The sequence below is a fragment of the Nicotiana tabacum genome, chromosome 22 (genome assembly GCF_000715075.1).
Source record: "Nicotiana tabacum cultivar K326 chromosome 22, ASM71507v2, whole genome shotgun sequence".
NCBI classification, from domain to species: domain Eukaryota; kingdom Viridiplantae; phylum Streptophyta; class Magnoliopsida; order Solanales; family Solanaceae; genus Nicotiana; species Nicotiana tabacum.
In genome coordinates this window covers 37413191-37430126 of record NC_134101.1, presented here as the reverse complement: position 1 = coordinate 37430126, position 16936 = coordinate 37413191, and the positions used below count along the sequence as shown (strand labels likewise).

At 37.5% G+C, this 16936-nt stretch overlaps 1 protein-coding gene across 1 annotated transcript; it reads right to left on the bottom strand.

The window, feature by feature from the left end:
- Window positions 1-5468: 5468 nt before the first annotated feature.
- Window positions 5469-7492, bottom strand: LOC107769165 (acid phosphatase 1-like). The gene is made up of 4 exons (XM_075242800.1): window positions 7457-7492; window positions 6594-6709; window positions 5913-6122; window positions 5469-5764 (listed from the first exon to the last, which is right to left on the bottom strand). Exons 1-4 carry the CDS (start codon window positions 7490-7492, stop codon window positions 5590-5592), a joined length of 537 nt encoding a protein of 178 aa, XP_075098901.1. The 3' UTR covers window positions 5469-5589.
- Between the last annotated feature and the right edge of the window lie 9444 nt (window positions 7493-16936).

The window sequence follows — 16936 nt, the reverse complement described above, 5'->3', positions numbered from 1 at the left end:
CTCCTAGCGGACTGCATCGTTAATGGCAGAGTTAAATTTATGCCTGACCTGTCTTACTGGGGTGGAATGGGTCGACGTTAAATTTGTGTGTGGTGATTTCCTTTGAGATGCTTGATATATCTGCATGGTTGAAAGCAAACAAATCTGCATTAGCTATTAAGAATTGACTGAATTTACTTGGTTTTCGGAGTTTGCAGCCGATATAGGCCTTCTTTCTATGGTCGTTGAGGTCCAATTGAACGGGGTCGAGGTTTCTATGGTCAAACTTGCAGCTTCGACGGTGCCGGGATCCATGATGACGTCCCCAGTCTCTTCTTACTTCGACCTCGACCCTGTTGATTGCTATACCTCTTTTTCTTTGTCTTTTTTTAGTTGGGTGGTCGTGTTGTCCAAGACAATGCGGTAGCATTCCCGAGATATACGTTGTTCCCCGCGTATGCTTAATATTCCTCATGGTGTTGGGAGTTTAATTACTTGGTATAAGCTGGAGGGGATGGCTCTCATGGTATGTATCCATGGTCGTCCCACTATGGCATTGTACGTAGTGGCCTGGTTTATGATGTGGAATGTTATTTCCAGAGTCATGCCGCTGGTCAAGACAGGGAGTGTAATTTCCCCGGATCTCCACTCAATTGCATTATTAAAACCGGTTAGTGTGATGCAGCGCGACGCTATCTTATCCTCGAGTCTCATTTGGGTAAGGACTCGGGGATGGATAATGCATGCGCCACTTCCATCATCCACTGTGATACGTTTGACATCGGTATCTAAAATGATCAAAGTAATAATGATGGCAATATTATGAGAAAAAGTCAAACCGTCGGCATCCGACTCGTCGAAGATGATACTTTCTTCGAGTCCGTCATACCGTTCACGGGTGATAGACTGCTTGAGCTTGTGAGTGGTGGTCAACTTCATTCCTTTGATAGAGGCATCGTCGCCACCGCCGATGATTATGTTTATAGTACGAGCTGGCGATGGCAGCTTTGGAGGGCCTTGATGTTCACGTCCTCTGGCGAAGTAGGTTCTCCCCTTATCACTTAACAACTCTTTGAGGTGCCCTTGCCGTAATATGTTTACGACTTCTTGTCTGAGGGCGATGCAATCTTCTATTTTGTGCCCACATTCCTTGTGGAACTCATAGAGGGCGTCGTATTTTCTGGTGTTCGGGTCTGATCTCATATTCGGCCGCCACTTCACCTTTGTTCCGAGTTTTTCAAGAGTGTAGACTATTTATGTTGGTGACACATAAAAATTGTGAGCAGATAATAAGGGGCCATACCTCTTTCGTTCCGGAGAGTTCCCGTCCTTTGCCGGGGTGGACCTTCTTCATAGCGGGGTGGAGGCGCGACGACCATCCTGATATATGGTTGTTGTCGTTCCCTGTTAGGCCACGGAATCAGGTGATCTCTTTCGGTGTTGTCTCTTCATTATTTTATGGATTCGGCTTGTACCGAGGTTAGCCGGTGAGTTGGTCCGTTGAGGTCATCCTCGTCTGCTCGAACCTCGGCATAATAAGCATTATGGATTTCATCTCAAGTGGTTGGAGGATACTTCATCAATAGGCTCAACATTTTTCTAGTTGCTCTTGAACCATCTCTACTCAGCCCGTTTTGTAAAACTGCGACCGTCATCCCTTCGGATATGTTCGGCAGAGTCACCTTTACTCTGTTGAACCAGGTGAGGAAGTCCCTCAGTCTCTCTCCCAAGAACTTCTTAATAGCGAATATGTCTTTTACTCTTGCTTCGGCCTTCTTGGCTACGACATGGGCGGTTACGAACTTATCGGTCATTTCCTCGAACGTTTCTATAGAGTGGGCTGGAAGCTGTGAATTCCATGTTAATGCCCCTCCTGTAAGGGTTTCGCCAAACTTCTTCAGCAAATTAAATGACACTTGTTCCTTGGCGAGGTCGTTGCCTTTCACAACGGTGACGTGGTGAGTCACATAATCCTCAGGATCGGTCATTCCGTCGTATATCCTGAGGTATGGCAGCATTTTGAAGGTTTTTGGTATGGCATACGGGGCTGTGTTATCACTGTACGGCTGCTCTACGAACCTGTCGGCGTCCCATTTGGCAATAACTTAGGAGCACCCGGTATCTTGTTAACCTGTTCTTGCTGTTCTTTCATCTGGTCTCGGAATGCCTTGTTTTCATTCCTCCATTTCTTCCATCCTCTTTAGAATGGCAGTGAGTAGGGCTGTTCAAAACCTAACCGTAACCGAAAATCGAACCGCAAACTTGGCTTAATCGCTTATTGGTATCGGGTCATCAGATTAACGGTTGGTGAACGCATTGAAATTTTATAATTAACGGCTTATCGATTTGGGGACGAACTATTCAATTTTCTTAATGGATAAACTGTTAACCCGTTAAGAATTTTTATATTTGTATTTTTACCCCTAAGTATATTAAATATTCCTTTCACTATTTGACAAAGTAACAGTTACTATTCACGTTCAGAAGGTTCACTAAGATATTAACTATTATTGTTTTATCACATATACTAACTTAGTGATATTAGACTATTGAAAATTCACTTTCAAATTCTTGTGACTTCTGCCAGTTGTGAAAATGCACTTGCATATGGCTATATGGCTTGATGCAATAGCAGAAAGAAAAGAGCCATATGCAACACTAATTTAGTATATGGCTATATCCATATTGACCAGATCTTCTAAGGAGAAAACATAAATTTCCAGTTAGTGACTTCTGGAAATGCGGGCATGACAATGTTATATAAACGGGTTGAATTTAAGATTTAAATTTGGTGATTTAATGTCAAGTGGTATATGCACTCATTACTATTTAATTTAGCCGATAAACCGCCCGATAACCGTCCGATAATCGCGAAACCGAAATCAATTTGCCTGATATCCTATCGGTTTGGCTAGCGGATTAGTACATTTACGAGCCGATAATCGATAAGCCGAACCGTTAAGAGTAACAATCTGTATGATCCGCCCGATAAGCAGCCCTAGCAGCAAGGGCGATGTCACTTGCACTGTTAGTAATATTGTGAGTTATACCTATCGTTAGATGGTCGGTTGCACACCTCGTTTGTTTGTTGTATCATGCAAGCTTTTGCGTTTTCTGCAGTCATGCCTGGAGCGGGTTTGTTGAGGACGCTCACTAGCGTGTCGATCAGCCATGCTTCAAGGATATTTTTCACAGCTGGGGCATCCTTTCTTCTGCAAACGTAAAGGCCCTTTTTCGCTAGATTTTGCTATATTGCAGTGTGGGGGAGGTGACCTCTCTCACCTAGGGGACGCGTTGGGCATCGTGTCCTCACCTACTATTTCACAGCTTTCGTTGATGACATTCATGAGGTTGGTTGGGAAGTCACTTATTATTTTTGTCCTTTCTCCTTGGTTACCTACCATATATGGTTTTGTATGCACAAAGAAAGGAGATCTCGGGGTTTGTGACGTTAGTGACTTGCGTTAATTGTAGATCTAGAGGAAACTAAAAATTTAACTAAGGAATCCCCACAGACGATGCCAAATAGTTTGACCAAAAAATATATATCTTGGTTCAACTAATTAAATTTAAATGTATGAGGGTTAATTTTATCTAACAATAATATCCCAAAGATAGAGTTCTCAAAAGTGCAATAAATACTACATAGGTATATCTTGATAACGGCGACAACATACAGTCAATACTCAAGAAATCAAAGGCAATAATGTAGCATTAAATATTGATGAATAGCAACAAATAGAATTTAAGCAAATAGAATGAATGAAGCACCCAAGAAATGATGGAACCAATGAATATTTTTTCTCACAATGTTGAGTGATGGACAATCTTTTGAATATCCGAGTTATTCTTGGATCTAGTGAAAAAGTCTAAACAAGAATCTTAGTGAAAAAGGTGATGTTTGTATTCTTGCAATGAAATCTGATTCTCTCTTTAAAGTCAAAGTGTATTTTTTACAAATGAATATCGCATGTCCCTTATCATTGTCTCTCTTTCTATTTATAGGGAACATGTTCCTAAAACTCCTAATAGTACAAGTGCAGAGAATATCCACTAGAATATTTTCTTTAAAGTCCTATCTTGAAACTAGTCGTTATAACTCTGTCAAGAGTACTCGACCTCGGCCTCGATCCTTGTTGACTCCTCGAATTCAACCCTGGTTAACTCTTCGACCACAGACTTCGCCGCTTCTTAGGTCATTTCGATAACCGACGACCTGGGAAGGTTTACCCCAGTATTATCTCAACTTAAATATTTTAAAGATAGATTTTGACCCATACAAAACTGAAAAGTTAAATTAAACCGACTACGTTTGATTTGGTTTGGTTTGGTTTGGTTTGATATTGCGTAAGAAATCAGAACTAAATTGATATATGAATATATAATTTTTATATATATTCTAAAACTTCATATAGGATTTTTTTAAATAATGTCTAGAAATATTTGTGTTCCTTTCATTAGATGTAATATTTAATAAAACTATAAAGGGTATTCAGTTTTATTTAATTTAAATAATACTTGATTCTAATGTGTAACATTACTTTCTTATCAAGTGTTTATAATGCATCAATCTATTTGTTCTTCCATATTCATATGTCAAGAACTCAAACTCTTATATTTTTTCGGTTATCTAATGGAGGTCTTAGCACTTTTGTGTTGATTATTGAAATTCAGTTAAGCTTGATAGCTTATATCAAACAAATAAACTATTACATTACACTATAAATAACTATCAATAAGAAATTATTATTGTTTACCGAAGTTATTTTCACATAAGAATATTTTAATACCTCATACTATATTTGTCATTGTATTTGTTTCTTACTAAACATATACTCCATTAATTTATCGAAACTTCAGCTATAACTCTAAAAAGATAAAATTGAAATAATTTTCATGTGACAAAAAATCAAAAAAGATCCATATACCAAATCGACCAAACCATAATAGCTGATTTGATTTAATTTTAATAAAAATCAAATCAAACCGACTAATATATATATATATATATATATATATATATATATATATATATATATATATATATATATATATATATATATATATATATATATTCCCTCGTCCCTCCGTTTGGACGACTCCACCGTGAATTTCGATGGCCTAGTGGAGCTACCAATCACCTAGAGAAGTGTGTTTGGACTACTTTTTTAGAAAGAATATTTAGAAAAGCATTCGTGCTAACTTTTGTGAAAATTAAGATCGCGGCTTATTATTATACCCTCTCCTTTTCTTTTCTGTCAGAACCTATTTCTTTTTTATTTTGTGTAAAAAAATATCACTTTTTTTATTTGAAAATAATTTATCTTTATAGATATAAAGTATTTATGCCTCATTTTATACCACAAGTTCAAAAGTATTTCTCTTTTTTCTTCAATTAAGTGTTTAGTCAAATAAGTTTCACATAAATTTAAACTACAGATGGAGTATATATAATACTAGTAAAAGGAGGGAAAAGTAAATGACGTTTCATCACATTGATACTGGAATAGTGAGCTTAGCGTCTCACATGTCATAACACAGAAAGCCACTGCTTTTGTTATTAATTACTCCTATTATTAAGTGCTTAAAGAAGAAAGACAGCGATCTCAGTTAACCAATGTAGTACATAGGATCAGGGACTTTAAAAGTACGAGAACCCACGTTGTCTCCTATGAGATCACTCCATTGATCTCCAATGTTGCCAACAATTCTATATCCAGCTTTCACCAGCTCTGTTCTCTTGCTTGATTTGAACACTACTGATTTTGGTGAATCATTTTTTCCCCTGCATTCATCATCAATCATTCCCAAAACAAATACTACTAATTATTTCAATCTTTACAGTTGAAAAAAATAATAGAGAGAAGAAGCATAATAGGAATACTAATACCAAGAGAATATGTAGAGGAAGGAAATTAAACAGATATGCTTACTTTAGAACGAGCTTTAACCAAGAAGTATAACCAGCTTTCTTTAGATTGGCAATTCTTGCTTTTCTGGTGAACCTTGGAGTTCCTGTTATGAATACAGGCTTGATCCCAAGAGACAACACCATCTTGTATAAACGAAGTGTTGCTGGAATAGCTGGTGCTTTTCCCTCGCTCACCCACTCATTAAACTTCGCATTGTTGAACGGTATTGCCCTGAAATCAAATGCATTAAACCGCTTGCATACCTACTAGCTATAAAACGAAAGTGTATGCATCAAAGAAGAAATCATCAAAATTTTATACTATCAGTATGTTTTTTTACCTGTGGTAACATTAACATGCTTTTCTCTTTTTAGGTTATTAATCTTACTTTTTAAATTAGTCCTAGCTATTTTTTACAGTGTCAACCTATAGAAGCTAAACATATAAATATATAATTATGCTCATATTTTATTTATAAACACTGACATATACACTAACGTGTAAAGCGTTTTTTATACTGTTAGAGTAAATTTAACATGTTGAAAGAAGTAGTTTGCCTTATTTTTAAGATTACTAATTTCATTCATTATAGGCAATTACATATAGTTATCTTTTAGGTCACATAATTTTACACTTTCAAAGTATAGAAGTTCAACTAAAAAAAATAGATTAAAACCCGTTTAATTTTATTTATTTTTTTACCCAAAGGCAACGTCGGATCGAGCATAGTAAGGAAGATTGAAGAGAGTAGTCTCGTCAATATCAAAGACCCAAACATCCTTGCCGTCGCCGCCAATCGTACTAAAAATATAATCGTACTAAAAATATAAACCACAAAGTCTAAAAGATAGAGGAATTGAGGACAAGGAAGATAAGGGAATCAACCAACTTTATTATTCTTGAATGTGATTATGCTTTAGCCATCTGCGTTTTGTGTATCATGCCCTTGATCCATATTGATTAGGTAGATGTGCTAAGTCTCCGTGTTCATTCTGTTGTATTCAAGTTGCATTCGTCATTTCAATACCAGATAATTTGGTTTCTAAGTAAATTAGCTACTATTATCTAATACTAATTAATACTTATACAAATATACAAGTTTCTAAGCGGATTAAATAAAGTTTTAACAAACACCTAATCAAATGTAACATTATGTAACAGCAAGAACCACTAAGTCTTATTCTCGCTAAGTTGTTTCTTGTGTTAGGAGTATCTATATGCATGAGTGTGTATGTACATATATAATCATTTAATTTTATGTTATACGTAGTAAACATTTTGGATTTCCCTATCCAGGACGCCTATAAGTTGCTAAAAGAAATGAAACCGGCCATAACGTGAGTTCTCATCACCCTAACTCTCCTTAATCCTCTCACATAATTGCTTCATTAATCCGACCTGATTTACCTAATTCCACATATTTTAATGATGCTCGCAATTATCTAATGCTGGAAATAAATAAGATAATATATTTGACTTGCATGTAAGTGTATTACCCATCTAGTTATTCATTAGTGGAGAATACTAAAGAATATATTAAGGTTTATTCACGTTATCAATTTTGCCTGTCCTTGTCTTTGTCCCGCGCCATTATAAGCCATATTCACCTTGGACTCATCTTCCTCTTTATGTAATTTAATACTCCGATCCCTCCCTTTCTTTTTTCAAATCCCGTGCACGGTAAAACTATGCCATAAAATTTAAAAGAAAGAATTATTTAATTCATTCTCACAATCAAATTTCGAAAATACTTGCAATTGTTTTTTAGTAAACATGATTGAATAAATATTTTTTCTACACCTTCTATGTATGTAAGTTAAAAGATAAATATATTCTAGACCTTTGATGTCTGTAGAATAGAATAAGCACTAATAAATCCAAGGTGGTCGACTATATACTTAAGTGTAGCTCATCATCAAACGATATTGATGGAGGAATATTTTTCTACGTTTCAGAAACCTTGAACGAGAGCTTTCGGACAAATACTTGGGAGTTGGAGGAAACATAAAGGTGTAAATTCCATATTTTATTGGAACCTAATTCTTTAATCGTGCTATGAACACTATTTCAAGCGAATATGATGCCTTCCTTTTGTTACCTTTTTGCCATTTTCCTGATAAGGCCTAACATCTCCCCTAACTTTTTAGCCATGCAACTTTGGAAAACTTTTAGTTACAATAAAGGGAAAAATGATGACTTTTAAGTTTTTTGTTCAATTTCTGATTTGAATCAGTGTTACTTTTGGATAGTCATTCCAATTTTTTTTGTTTATATCAACGTTAATAAACTATTTTTGTAACGAAAAATTACTCAATTACTTTGCCTAAGTATTTATCACTGAAGTTACTCTCTCTGGTCCACAATAAGTGATTATTTATTTGGCACACCCATTAAGAAAATACGAACTTCTAGAGAAAAAAAGATGTATTCACTAAATTAACCTTACTTAATTGTTATCTTGATACATTGGAATGTGTAAATGACCACGTTCAATTATGCCTCCTAAGCGGTCTAGCGGTCGTTGCAAATATAATCCGGTTATAAGTCCGGAGTCAAATATCACGGAAAATTAACCTGTTAATCACAACCACTAGTTTCGCAAGAATTCAAGTAATCAGCCTTCAAAAATATTAAATAATGGCTTGAGCGTTAACTAACTAAGAGCAAAGTATTTAGAAAGTTGTAATTTTATTACTAACAAAACAAATATTGTAGACAAGATTGGAAAAGTCTAGGGTTTTGATTTTCCCTATTGTCGGAATCTCCCCCTGTCACGACCCAAAATCCAACTAGCCGTGATGGCACCTAACCTCATCCGCTAGGTAAGCCAAATAACAACAATCCGATTTAATTAATATTTAACTGACTCTAATACACTCCCCAAGAACTGGTAGTACAAATCATGAGCTTCTAAGATAAGAATTTACAAGGTTGGTGTGAAATAAAAATACATCATCTGTTTGAAATATACATGAACGGATTAAATATTCTAAAGCTACCACGAAAAAGAGGCAGTTGTGACTGGATTGCAGGTACATCTTTAATGCTAGATCCCGCCATATACAGCGACATCAGCATCAGAAATCTGCACGCAAGGTGCAAAAGTATAGTATGAGTACAACCGACCACATGTACTTAATAAGTAACAAATCTAACCTTAGGTTGAAAGTAGTGACGAGCTTGTACCAAGGTCAGACTCCACACCAATAACCAATAACATCTCATAACAACACAATTTAAAGCAACACAAGTAATAACTCAATAATAAAATGCTCAGCTCGTATACAATTCCGGAAAATAAATATTTTCTTTTCAAGTATAACAGTAAAACTCAAATCTTTTTTCGAAATCACCGAAAATGTGATTAAGTCTGAAATCTGTGAATTATTTTTCAAAAACTAACATTCCAACAACGGATAGTATGTTTCATTTTCAGATGGCACGAGGAAAAAGCTTCTCTATGCCTACATATCAAGTAAGCATGTCTAATACAAAACATCACAATGATGAACTCATGTACACACTCTCTCAGAGTACTCAGTATCATTGTCTCTCTTATCCACTCATCACGCTCACTATTCAACACACTCAGTCACTCGGCACTTTACACAGCAGATCCAGCCCAAGTATAAATAACAACTCTCGCACAGTCACTCAGTACTGTATATGGCTAATCCAGCCCAGGAAAGATCCATCCCAAATATATACATAATAACTGACATTCAGTCACTCAGTACTACATAAGGCCAATCCACCCCAGGGGAAGATCCATCCCCAAATATAAATGATTCAGACAAGATCTATGTCCAGGGAAGATCTATCCCTCAATATCATCAATTCGGACAAGGTCCATGTCCAAGGAAGATCCATCCCTCAATATATATCTATGGCAAGATTCATGCCCAGGGAAGATCTGTATATATATATATATATATATATATATATATATATATATATATATATATATATATCAACTACGCTCACTGTGGGGGGTGCAGACTCCGGAGGAGCTCATTCATCCCAAGCGCTATAATAAGCCAGATCCAGGCATAAGTAAATAAAACTTGTTGCGGCGTGCAGCCCGATCCCAAAATAATAACATCACAATCAGGCCCTCGGCCTCACTCAATCATCACTCTCTCCAGTCTCTCGGGCTCACAATGTCATGAAATCAGCTAAAATGATGATATGATATATCAATAAATAATAACAGATACTGAGATATGATATGCAACGAAGGAATATGACTGAGTATGAAATTTCAATTTAAACAAATAATTCAACAGCAATATGACCTCTATGGGTCTCAATAATACTGGCATATAGCCTTAGCATGATTTTTAACATGATTATCAACTCAATTTCTTTAACACATAAAACTACATGGATAATGCCAAGATTATTTAACTACACAATTTCACGAAACCAATTATGTCACAATTTTTACGGTGCACGCCCACACGCCCGTCACCTCCAAACAATTTATATAACACGTATAATCAGGGTTCATACCCTCAGATCCAAGATTAGAGATGTTACTTACCTCGAACAAGCCAAATCCAATATCGAGCAAGTTGTACAATACTCCAAAAATTTTATTCCGCGCGTATCAACCTCCATACACCCAGTGTTTTAAAAGGCGTGGGCGTAAGGAGAGGCGTTTTACATATGCCTCAGTGAGGCGTAAGCCCCATAGATATTTAATTTTTAATATTTTATAAAATAATATAATTATAGTAAATATTTATAAACAGGTAAAATTACATAAAAATGAAGAAAACTAGCGGACAAGATAAAGAATTGGGAAAGACAATGAATTGGGGCTTCAATCAATAAAAAAGGGTATTGACTTTTAAATTTAATACATTTCAGTTCCTTTTTAAAACTATTGAGTAATTACAAAGCTGAATTTTAAAAATTTGCGTATTATATGAAGGACTTATTCAACAAATTTTATTTTAATTTAAAAAAATCTCTGGGGCTTATGCCTCAATAAAATAACTCGCCTCAAACATCCGGGTGTATGCCCCGAACGCCCGGGCGTACGCTCCGAATTGCTGGGCGTACGTCTCTTGAGACTTTCGCCCCACACCATCGCCCCGGGGCGTTTTTGGTGCGCCTCACCCCAGGGCTCTCCCAAAAAATGCCTTTCAAAACAGTGCATACGCCTTCCTATCTCCTCAATTCCAGCCAAACGACTCGTATCTATTCAAACAACGTGCAAATTAATCATAATTTACTCTAATGCTTACAATTTAACAATTTACAAAAAATTCCAACTCCGCTCGAAAAATCAACAATGGGGCCCACATCTCGAAATCCGAAGAAACTCACAAATCCGATAACCCATTTAATTACGATTCCAACCATACTAATTTTACTCATATCCGATTCCGAATCGATGTTCAAATCTCGAAAAATCATTTTATGAAATTGTAGAAAATTTCTCCAATTTCTCTTGAAAATTCAATAATCAAACGCCGAAAATGAAGATTAATTCATGGAATATAATCACAAGGGAGTCAAGAACACTTACCCCAAGTTGTGTGGTGAAATTTGCCTCTGAATATCGCTCAAACCGAGCTCCCCAACTCTATTTTCGTAAAAAATGGCAAAATCTCCCGTTTATAGGGATTTTTAGTGTTCAAGCACCACAAGTGTCGTGGGGCACTGCCTGTGGCGCAGTTTCCAGCATCCCAAAAATTCCCACGCTACCCTGGGCGCTGGCAGCGACAAACAATCTTTTCCGGCACGGAAATGGGCATAACTCTCTCATAAGATATCCGAATTCGATGATTCTTTTTGCTATGTCTCCGTAATTTCAATACGGATCTAATGCTTCAATCAACACTGAATTTGGATCTCATTTTCTTCATGTTCTACCATTTATGCTTGAATAAACGACGTCGAAATATTCTAGAAATAACCAAATTTTATATTCGATGCCGAAACCTATCAAATCAAGTCCGATTGACCTTACATTTTGCATACAAGTCATAAATGACATAATGGACCTATTAAAATTTCCATAACTGGATTCTAACCCAAATATCAATAAAGAACTCCCACACAAACTTCCAAACCTTCCATTTTCAACTTTCGTCATTTTAAGCGAAAATCAACTACGGACTTCCAAATAAATATCCGGACACTCCTAAGTCCAAAAATATAATACGGAGCTATTGGAATTATCAAAACTCATTTCCTATATCGTTTGTACAAAAAGTGAAACTCCAGTCAACTCTTTTCATTTAAGCTTCCAACATGAATTTCATTCATCCGAACTAATCCCGAAATACCTAAAAATCAAAACCGACGATTCACACATGTCATAATACCTCATATGAAGCTATTCAAGACTTCATGTAGTTGAAAGGAGCATAAATGTTTAAAACGACAAGTCGGATCGTTACACCCCCGCTACGTTTCCTATAAATTCGCCCAAGTATTCTCTACATGTCAGTAAACTATTTATTGTATACTTGTCATGACCCAATCTCACCTATAGATCGTGATGATACCCAACATCACAGCTAGGCAAGTCAACTAGTAAATTAAATATATATTTATTCTTTTAATAATTTTTTGAGTAATTAAACTCTTCTTACTAGCAAAATTTAAGAAAATATAAAAGGTTCTGATTAAATAAAAACTAAGAAAAATAATTCAATTCACAATTCTACTAGTGTGTGTGCCAAGACTTGGTGTCACAAGTATATGAGCATCTAATAGATTATATAAATTTCTAATCACTGTCTCAATATGAAATAGATAGAATACAAAATACAAAAGAGAGAGAGACTTTAGGGCTGCAGAACGACTCAGGAAGCAGCTCACCACTAAGCTTCGGGATATCTGGGGTACGCGCCGGTAGGACCACCTATTGCACCTGTCTCAGGTCCTGCACGAAAAGTACAGCAAGCATAGCATGAGTATGTAAACAACGTATAACCAGTAACTATCAAGTCTAATATCGAAGAAGTAGTGACGATAGGTCGATTTTGACACTCACTATGGGTTAATAATATTAAAATATATATATTTAAATAGACATGGTTTATGTGAATAACAATAATTTTCTTAACAAGCATAAATAAATAATTCTTTCAAATTCAATAATTTCCAGTTAATAATTTATCTTCACAAGCTGCAATAAAATGTCAAGGCATCGTGTAATTATTATTATTAAGCACGATTTATGCTGAGGTTGTACGGCCCAATTTAGAGTGTAGTGTACACTGTCGAAGGACGTGCGACATGATCCATATATGCATTTATCTACTGCCAAGGCATTCGGCCCACTCCACAGGAAGAAAAGGAATATTTTATAAGCATTTGACTTAGATATTAATGAGATTTTATACAAAAATAATACGGATTTCATTAGCAGTCTTTCATAATTTCTCCAACAATTATTAATAAATTAGGCATTTCAATTTAACAAGTATAGTGCAAGAATTTCCAAATAGTTCATGAATTTGGGTCCTAAAACTACCCGAACAATAGCATAATAGTATCTACATGCGGACTCTCGTCACCTCGTACGTACGTAGCTCCCACAATTAGGAGCAAATATTTATTTACAACACCTATGGGGTAAATTTCCTCTTACAAAGTTAGACAAGAGACTTACCTCGTCTCAAAGCTCCCTTCCAAATCAAAATTTCGCGTTAAAGCCTCAATTTGGTGCCGAAAAATCCGAAACTAACAAAATGTTATATAATTTAATTAATACATGCTCAATAATTCGAAATTAGATTATTAGATTAATTACCCAACCCAAAATGGTAAAATTCCTAAAATTCACCCCGAGCCCACGTGCCCAGATTCCAGAAATGTTTGGCGGAAATCGTTACCCATAATTTCAAAAACTCAAATATACAATTTCCATCCCATTCCATAACCATTTTCGTGGTTAAAATCTCATTTTTATAAAAACCTAGGTTTTTCATCTAAACCTTTGGTTTTCACAATTTACATGTTAAAATCTACTCATAATCTATCTATTTAACTCACAATAAGTAGAATTAACTTACCTCCAAGTTTCTAGGTGCAAATCCCTCTCAAGATGCTCCAAAATTGCCCAAGAATGGAGAAAAATAGGCTCAAAATGGTTGAGCCCCGACTTAAATGAAGGTTCTGCCTTCTGCGATTTTCGCACTGCGGAGCCTCGGCCGCACCTGAGGAAAAATCCTCACAAGTGCGATTTTCCCCCACCTAACCAAGTTCCGCATCTACGGCCTTAGCACCGCTTCTGCGTGCCCGCTTCTACGACGCTTCTTCCGCACCTGCAGCCCTCGCCGCTTCTGCACCCTCTTCCTCCGCACATGCGCGCTCGCAGGTGCGACAAAAACTCCGCTTCTGCGATCCCTGGGCATCCCTGGCAGGTCCTCTTCTGCGAGCTTGTACCTGCGGATGGCCAAGCACAAGTGCGATTGCAGCAGAAGATGGAAGCTTCAACTGTTGCTCCTAAGTCCAAACTTGGTTCGGGCCTCGTCCGATTAACTCCCGAGGCCCCCGGGGCCCCGTCCGAACATATCAACAGGTTTGAAATCATGAAACGGACTCGCTTAAACTCTTTGAACGCATAAAACAACATCAAAACTAAGAATCATACCTCAAACCAAATTGATTTAACTTAGAAATTTCAAATTCTTCAAACTTACTACAAACGTGCCGAAACATACTTAAACTACTCGGAATGACACAAAATTTTATGGGCAGGTCTTAAATCATCACACGGAACTATTCTCATACTCAGAATTCCAAACGGACCTTGATTGCTCAAAAACCTACTCCAAACCATATTTAAATGACTTAAAAACCTTCAAATAACTAACTTTCACGATTAAGCGCTGAAACGCTCTCGGGTTGTCCAAAACCTGATTCGAACATACGCCCAAGTCCAAAATCATCATATGAACCAATTGGAACCGTCAAATCCCGATTCTGAGGTCATTTTCTAAAAATTTTGACCGAAGTCACACTTGGCCTTTTTAAAGCCAACCAAGGAATCAAGTGTTCCGATTTCAACCCGAACCCTTCCAAATCCCGAACTAACCCTCCCCGCAAGTCATAAAACAATAAAAGCACATGTGGAGAGTCTTATTTAGGGGAACAGGGTTCTAGAAGGCAAAACGACCGGTTGGATCGTTATATTTTCCACCTCTTAAACAAGCGTTCGTCCTCGAACGGGTTTAGAATCATACCTGGAGTGCTGAATAAGTGTGGATATCTGCTCCGCATGTCTTCCTCGGCCTCCCAAGTCGCTTCCTCGATTGGTTGTCCCCTCCACTAAACTTTTACCACAGAAATCTTCTTGGACCTCAACTGGCTAACCTGTTTATCAACAATGGCAACTGGTTCCTCTTCACAACCCAAGCTTTCATCTAGCTGAACTATGTTGAAGTCTAATACATATGACAGGTCGGCATGATACCTCCGGAGCACAGATACATGGAAAACCGGATGAATTCCCGATAAACTGGGAGGCAAAGCAAGCTCGTAAACAACCTCCCCAACTCGTCTCAATACCTCAAATGGGCCTATAAACCTTGGGCTCAACTTGCCCTTCTTTCCGAACCTCATGATTCCCTTCATCGGCGAAACCTTCAAGAGAACTTTTTCACCCACCATAAACAATAAATCACGCGCTTTCAGATCCGTATAACTCTTCTGTCTGGACTGTACTGTACGAAGTCGCTCCTGAATCAACTTCACCTTTTCCAAGACATCCTTCACCAAATCAGTACCATATAACTTAGCCTCGCTGGGCTCAAACCATCCGATGGGAGAATGACATCGCCTACCATATAAAGCCTCAAATGGAGCCATCTAGATGCTGGATTGTTAACTGTTGTTATAAGCAAACTCGGCCAAAGGCAAGAAACGATCCCACTAACCTCTAAAGTTAATCACACATGCCCTGAGCATATCTTCCAAAATCTGAACTGTCCGCTCCCACTGCCCGTCGATTTGCAGATGGAAGGATGTGTTGCGCTCCACACGGGTCCCCAACTCACTATGTACTTCTCTCCAGAAATGTGAAGTAAACTGAGGGCCTCTATCTGATATGATGGAAATTGGCACACCGTGCAACCGTACTATCTCCTAAATATAAATCTGGGCCAACCTCTCTGAAGTATACGTAGTCACAACCGGAATAAAGTGTGCCGACTTGGTCAACCTGTCGACAATGACCCAAACTACACCAACCTTCTGCAAGGTCCGCGACAACCCAACTACAAAGTCCATAGTAATGCGTTCCCTTTTCCACTCTGGTATAGTCATCTGCTTAAGTAGGCCACATGGCTTCTGATGCTCATACTTAACCTGCTGGAAATTTAGGCACCTAGCTACATACTCAACTATGTCCTTCTTCATCCCCTGCCACCAATAATGTTGTATCAGGTCATGATACATCTTCGTAGCACCTGGATAAATAGAATATCGAGAACTGTGTGCCTCTTCTAGAATCTTTTCCCTTAGCCCATCTACCTTAGGAACACATAGGCGACCCTAGTGAACACCATCTCCGCAGATAGTAACCTCCTTTGCACCACCCCGTAGTACCGTCTCTCGGAGAACCAACAAGTATGGATCATCAAACTGTCGAGCCTTGATCTCCTCAAATAGTGAAGACTGGGCAACAACACATGCAAGAACTTGACTGTAACGACCCGACCGGTCGTTTTGAGTATTACAACCCCATTTCCCTATTTACTTCTCAAATTAGGCTTTACAGTTATTGTGTGACTTGCCGGGGCAATTGGTTAAGGTCCAGTGAGATTTTGGAATGAATTGGAACATCTAGTTCCAAGGTTTAAAGCTTAAGTTAAAATAGTGACCGGATGTCGATTCTTCAAGAATATATGGTATCACATTGATAAAATGAGCTCCAAATTCAGTTTTGATTAACTTATTAGATCCGTATTGAAATTATAGAGCCATAGTAAAAAGAATCATTGAATTCGGACATCGTATGAGAGAGTTATGCCTATTTCCGTGTCGGGAATAATTTTCCATCGCTGCGAGCGCCCAGGGTA